This window comes from Oncorhynchus clarkii, chromosome 5, assembly GCF_045791955.1.
Source record: "Oncorhynchus clarkii lewisi isolate Uvic-CL-2024 chromosome 5, UVic_Ocla_1.0, whole genome shotgun sequence".
Taxonomy (NCBI): Eukaryota; Metazoa; Chordata; class Actinopteri; order Salmoniformes; family Salmonidae; genus Oncorhynchus; species Oncorhynchus clarkii.
In genome coordinates, this window is record NC_092151.1 from 55,958,539 (window position 1) to 55,965,100 (window position 6,562).

Sequence of the window (6,562 nt, forward strand, 5' to 3'; positions counted from 1 at the left end):
ATTTAAAGGCAATGTTCCTCTTTAGCAGAGACTGCATTTACAGTAAACGCTGCATATGTCGGCTCAATCGGAAATTACCTTTAAATGTGTGTACAGAATCTTTACAGATTGAATAGAGCCCTTAGTCTTGCTTGAATTCTACAAATTAAAAATGTATATGTTAGATTCACGTCTCCTGTTAATGTTGAGTAATCAACCGATTCAATATTACTTTTGTAATACAGTAAATAGCCTAAAGTTAAGGCTAACTTAAAGTAATGTAACAGTATTTATTCACCCTTAAAATGAGTAACGCAACCATGGCAACATTTTGAGGTTACTGTAACTATAAATGTCTTCTTATGTAGTCATAGAAACCAAGCAAGGTCAAGTTGGCATGCAAAAGTTGCATGTTTGTGGAGATCTTCACAATTGCTATAATAATCAGTGCAGAATCTCGAACAGCATTGATCACTTGCACTATGTACTTTTAATGTAATCTCAACTGCAATCCAGGTCATTTGGTTGTGCTGTTAGATGAAGCACAGTGATAACACAATAAGTTGTTGTATAAATACTACATATTTGACATTGTATTCCCATTATAATTTTGTTTTGCTTTTAAATGTTGAAAGCGCAATAATGACACATTTAGATGACATCTACACCAAAAATCTATAATTTCCATTGGAATTTGGTTGTGCTTTTAGATGGTTGAAGGCACAGTGATAAAACCTTGGAAATTCAACAAACTTCTGGCTGTCTTTTTCAGTGGGTGAGTAAAGGTTGAAATGTCATTGAAATGTCCACATTGAAATGACGTGGTATGCCTAGTGGGAGGATCTCGTCATGTGTTACACCTGTTACATACAGAATTAAATATACAGAAAAATAAATGAACATTTGGTCCCAAAAACGGTCAATGAATCTGCTTTATGAAGCAATAACAGCAGATAGCCATAGGGGGCGCTAAGTATCTTAATTATTGTAAATCAGAACTAGACTTGAGTGCCACCCATTGTCTTAGACTAAAGTTTAAATAGGTGTGCCCCCAAGATTACCCCAAGAAATGAGAGGGCTTAATCTGTTCAGCTTGCCCTCTGGGAGTGGATAGAGTCTACCTGAGGGAAGAAGCTGTTATTCAGAATGAAGTAGCCTACATGGGAGGGGTCAGCTATGATTTGAATGCTGTCATACATACACCCATGACTGGTACACTACTCTCTATTACAGCACGATGAAACAATACATGTTTCCTGGTCAACTCCAAAGACCCAGAGTATGTGTAAAATATATTAATTGTTGAACTTTGGAGCAAAAGCTAATTTATTAACAGGAAAATGAATCAAATGTTTCCTGTTCGGTGCAATATAGCCTAGGTTAGACTACATCAAATTGAAGGAGCAACATTCAACCCTGCATCTAGACCAGTGATGGAAAAAGTACACAATTGTAATACTTGAGTAAAAATAAAGATAGCTTTATAGAAAATGACTCAAGTAAAAGTGAAAGTCACCTAGTAAAATACTACTTGAGTAAAAGTCTAAAAGTATTTGGTTTTAAATATACTTACAAGTAAAGGTAATTGCTAAAATATACTTAAGTATGAAAAGTAAAAGTATAAATAATTTTAAATTCCTTATATTAAGCAAACCAGATTGCACAATGTTCTTGTTTTTTAAATTTGCATATAGCCAGGGGCCCACTCCAACAAATTTACAATTGAAGCATTTGTGTTCAGTGAGTCCACCAGATCAGAGGAATGACCAGGGATGACCAGGGATGTTCTCTTGATAAGTGTGTGAATTGGACCATTTTCCTGTCCTGCTAAAGCATTCAAAATGTAACGAGTACTTTTAGGTGTCAGGGAAAATGTATGGAGTAACAACTACATTATTTTCTTTGGGAATGTAGTGAAGTAAAAGTTGTCAAAAATATAAATAGTCAAATACAGATACCCAAAAAAACTACTTAAGTAGTACTTTTAAGTATTTTTTACTTAAGCACTTTACACCACATATCTGGACAAATGTTGAATGGAACACCAGACAGCAACAGTATTCAATACTGGTATTCGAAATCGAACATGTCATCAGAGGTCCTTGTGTTGGTTTTGATAGTTTTTGTTCAACTTCATTTTTGTTATTGCTTGCCAGTTTATCGGTTTGACAGAGAGCCTGGGACGAGATAACCCTCTGCCCTCATCTCCTGTTCTGCTGAAACAGCTGGGTAAGTTTCCTTCGGTGGTGGACCTGTCCCCCAAACTACTTGCTTTAGAGGATTATCCTATTATTAAAATATATTTATCCTATTCTCACTACTGTCCCCCATCTTTAGGTGGCAGAACTTATTTCTGTAACAAAATGACAACTTCCTTGGTAAAAAAAATAAATGTTGCTTTAATGTCACAACATTCTGTACTGGGCCTACCATACCAGGTCTCAGTGTGCATTAAGAGAAGACAACAATAACCTTTTTTATTTCCAATATTTATTAAGAGCTAACCAAAACATTGCAACAAAAACACGTGCAAAATATGACTGGGGGTCACATGGAAGTTTGGCAAACTGATTAATTGACAACTGACAAGCGCTATTGTACTTGTCCGTGGGTGTTTAACGGTTCTAAATAACACATATTTACTAACTGAACAAACCATAGGCGGTTTCACCGAACTATTCCAGTGAGCTATTGATGATGTGTGCGCCCACAGTAAGGTCTATGTTCACTTCTTCCTTTATGAAAAATCTAAGTCATTATTGGGGTCGGTGCTTTCAACAATGGACGACTGCTATTGAGTTTATCCTTATATGTCAATCTCTTGTGGGGTTTTTTCCGACCTCGTGTCCTTCCCTAATATTGGGGCATGCTGGTTTTCACAAGAGAGTGGAAACCGAGGAACAGGCAAATATGCAAAATGTTGAATGGCTGGAGCCACAGCATCTACAAAATCTAAAAGGAATCCTCCTTTATTAAGGTAGGTAAAAAGAAATCACAACTGGGAAAAGAAAGACGACCTTTGTCACACATCAACCAGAATATAAATTATTATTGCAACTACATTGCATCGCTACAAAGATAACTTGTATCGAATAAGAGTGAAATAAAACAAATTGCAAGTACAAAACACATTCTTAATCAAGGTGTAGAATTTACATTGTACTAGCCTTCAGAGTTAAGTCGAAGAAACACGAGAGCTTCATTAATTGTATTTCTTAAACGTTTCAATGAGAACAATTAACGCTGCTAACTATTGTCACACTTCCATCAACACCTTAGAGAATCAGTAAACACCTATAATTGGTTGATGGTTTTTAATGAGCCTTTTTACAACAAGTGCTGTACTCAATACATAAAAAATACCTTTGACTAAAATGGCTTCTTCTCAATCTGTAAAAATAACATGGTTGAACTCAATACTGAGAAGTCAGGTTTGCACGTTGGGTGCTGTACTGTAAGTGCTTCCCCATGACATTGTCTTTTGAATATGAAAAAATTCAGTTCAGTGCTGGCCGTCCTCAACGTGTGTGTGTGTGTGTGTGTGGGGGGGGGGGGGGACGACGACACAAACTGTAACACTCTTTCAGTTCTACTCTCTAGCATGGGCTACTGGATGGCCAGAGATATTCACTTTCTTCCAGTTTAGCCCTTTATTCTGATGAGTTTCTTCTCATGCATCAAAGACAGACCCTTCGAGAAATGATCAAACAAATGGAAACTAAAGAGGCTACTTACACACTGTACATAGACACAACCACGGTGCAACAAAACCGCATACAAACACTCACACTCTACTTATACACATATATACATAATGTACACACACACACTTGCACACTGCGCAAAAACATATATACACACATCCACGTTCCCTAAGCAGTGGAGCTAATTTTCTCACAACAGTCCACAAGGCCCTTTAAGAAGAGGAGGTGATATTCCCAGAGGATACGACGGTCTCCCTTGGCGAGTACTCTGGCTCGTCCTTATTGGGGTGGGACGAGTTGTCCGACTTGCTTCGGCTGAACTCTGCACCCATGATGGGCCGAGAGAACTTGCCAGAGGGCCGGGTGCAGACACTGCAGCACATGAGCGTTTTTAGGAAGGCGCGGCGCATCTCGTTGCTGGTGAGCGTGTAGATGAGGGGGTTCATTGCAGAGTTGAGCACGGCCAGGGCCAGGAACCACTCGGCTTTGTACAGGATGGCACACATGCGGATGTCGCAGGCCACGTCCAGCAACAGGAGGATGAAGAGTGGAGCCCAGCAGGCAATGAAACAGCTCAGCACGATGATCACGGTCTTCAGCAGGGCCATGGACTTCTCCGAGCTCTTACTGCTAGCGCTACCCCCGCCGCGGCCGTTGGAGACCTTGCGGAACACCAGCTTGCGGCTGCGGGTGCGCACCAGGGCGTAGATGCGCGCGTACAGGACCACGATGGCCATGAGGATGACACTGAAGACGGTGGTGCAGAACAGGATGTAGGTCTTGTGGTAGAGCGGCAGTACGGTGGAGCAGCTGGGCATGCTCTGGATGCAGTTCCAGCCCATGATGGGCAGGCCGCCCAAGATGGCTGCAATCAGCCACACGGTGCTGATGAGCATGAAGACACGGCACGTGTTGCCATTGTTGTGCAACTTCATCTTCAGCATGGTGAGGTGGCGCTCAATGGCGATGGCCAGCAGGCTGAAGACTGAGGCTGCCAGGGCCACAAACATACTCCCCTCCCGGAAGAACCACTGTGTGGGGGTCAGTTTGTATGTGTTGGCACCTGACAGCAGGATGTTGGCAGTGTACACCACACCAGCCAGCAAGTCTGATAGGGCTAAGTTCCCAATAAAGTAGTACATGGGCTTGTGGAACTTCTTGGTCCTCCAAATGGTAAGCAGGACCAAGACATTCTCAAGGATAATGAAGCAACATACAATGATGAAAACCACAGAGTCCGCTTTGAGTCTGGAATCCTGCTCCACTTTCCGGAGCTTCCCTGTGAAGTTGTAGTGTCTGGCTATTAAGTCGGAATACATTGAGTCACCCATGGCTCTGATTTGAATTTAAATTCTATAAATTCTGTAGTCCACCACTTAGTCCACTGAGGGGCGATGGCAGGCCAAGGCACAGCTGGCAATGGTATTCCTTAGCACTTGATAGGTTGTCATTGCAGACATGCAATCAAATAATCCTTATTGCCACAGGATGTTCTGAGTATGATCTTGGACTCCATCATGAAACTCCTTTAAAAAAAAGAAGGGAAAATACCGATTTAGAACAGTCATAAAAAATAAAATAAAATGTATAAAATAAAATACTATTTAATACTCATTCACTTTTATGTGAAATGAGGACTGACGATTCAGTAGACTAATTCAGCATAAAATACAAATACAGAACAAAAGTCCTTGTAAAAACAAGTGAATGGGAGACAGAGGCAATTATTTTGTCCAATAGTAAATTAGGGTACATTGTCTTGTAGAAATATGTGATCAAATAAAAGCAAACGAACAGAAAAGTCGGTAAACCTGGCCGATTTTTGGGGATATGATATTTAGTATGGTAACTGATTCTGGACTGTATGCTGAATTCCACAAGATGGAAAAGCATCGCACTGATGCATGAGCTAAATTATCATCATGATATGCTATTTTGAACTGTGCTAAGAATGAGACGGGGGGGGGGGGGGGGGGGGGGGGGGGGGGGGGGGGGGTCGCATTGGGAAGCAATGCACTTATTCAATGTTTTTCAACGTTTTAAAAAAAAAATCCATAAACTTCAGAAAAAAACTTGCAATAACTTATGTAACGGAATCTCTCAACATGAACTTGAAATGCGCTTGAAACTCACGTTATTTTGTTCAAACGTATTTTTTTCGATTCCTTCTGTTTTTAAGATATGATTATTATTAACTTAAATTAACTTAAAGTCACAACTTTGATTTGCATTCTTATTGATGACCAGACGCCAAAACTAATTCGGCAATGTACATTAATAAAATCTAGTCTAGAAATTAAGTAAATGTTTCCTTACCCTAATAGTGGTCATCAATGAGAATATTCCAAGTATCAACCTATATTCGCACAAATCCTCGAATCAGAAACTTTTTTATATTTTCCAGCGGCTGAGTTCTGTGTGTTTGCTGCGTGATTTCATGGAATGAGCACCGTGCGCAAGAGAGGCTGAGTAAAAGCAAATCTTTTTGTCAGTTCATACCCCCCCCCCCCCCCCCCCCTTCCCCATAAAAGGAAGACTCCACCCAAAAACTATATTTGGTATTTGTTTCATTAGTCCATTGTTGATATTTTACCTACTCTTTCAAAGGTTTCTCTTTATTTGTACTTCTTTTTTTTTTTTAACATTGTACAATAATAGTGAAGACATCAAAACAATGAAAGAACACAGATGGAATCAGGTAGTAACCAAAAAAAGTGTTAAAATATATTTTAGATTTTAGATTCTTCAAAGTAGCCACCCTTTGCCTTGATGACAGCTTTGCACGCTCTTGGCATTCTCTCAACCAGCTTCACCTGGAATGCTTTTCCAACAGTCTTGAAGGAGTTCCCACATATGCTGAGCACTTGTTGGCTTCTTTT

The 6,562-nt window shown here is 40.0% G+C and overlaps 1 protein-coding gene across 1 annotated transcript; it reads right to left on the minus strand.

Moving 5' to 3' along the window:
• Window positions 1-2,452: 2,452 nt before the first annotated feature.
• On the minus strand, window positions 2,453-6,140 carry LOC139409035 (sphingosine 1-phosphate receptor 1). The gene is made up of 2 exons (XM_071153693.1): window positions 6,000-6,140; window positions 2,453-5,209 (listed from the first exon to the last, which is right to left on the minus strand). The coding sequence occupies exon 2, from the start codon at window positions 5,012-5,014 to the stop codon at window positions 3,896-3,898; it is 1,119 nt and encodes a 372-aa protein (XP_071009794.1). The 5' UTR covers window positions 5,015-5,209; window positions 6,000-6,140; the 3' UTR covers window positions 2,453-3,895.
• Window positions 6,141-6,562: the final 422 nt, after the last annotated feature.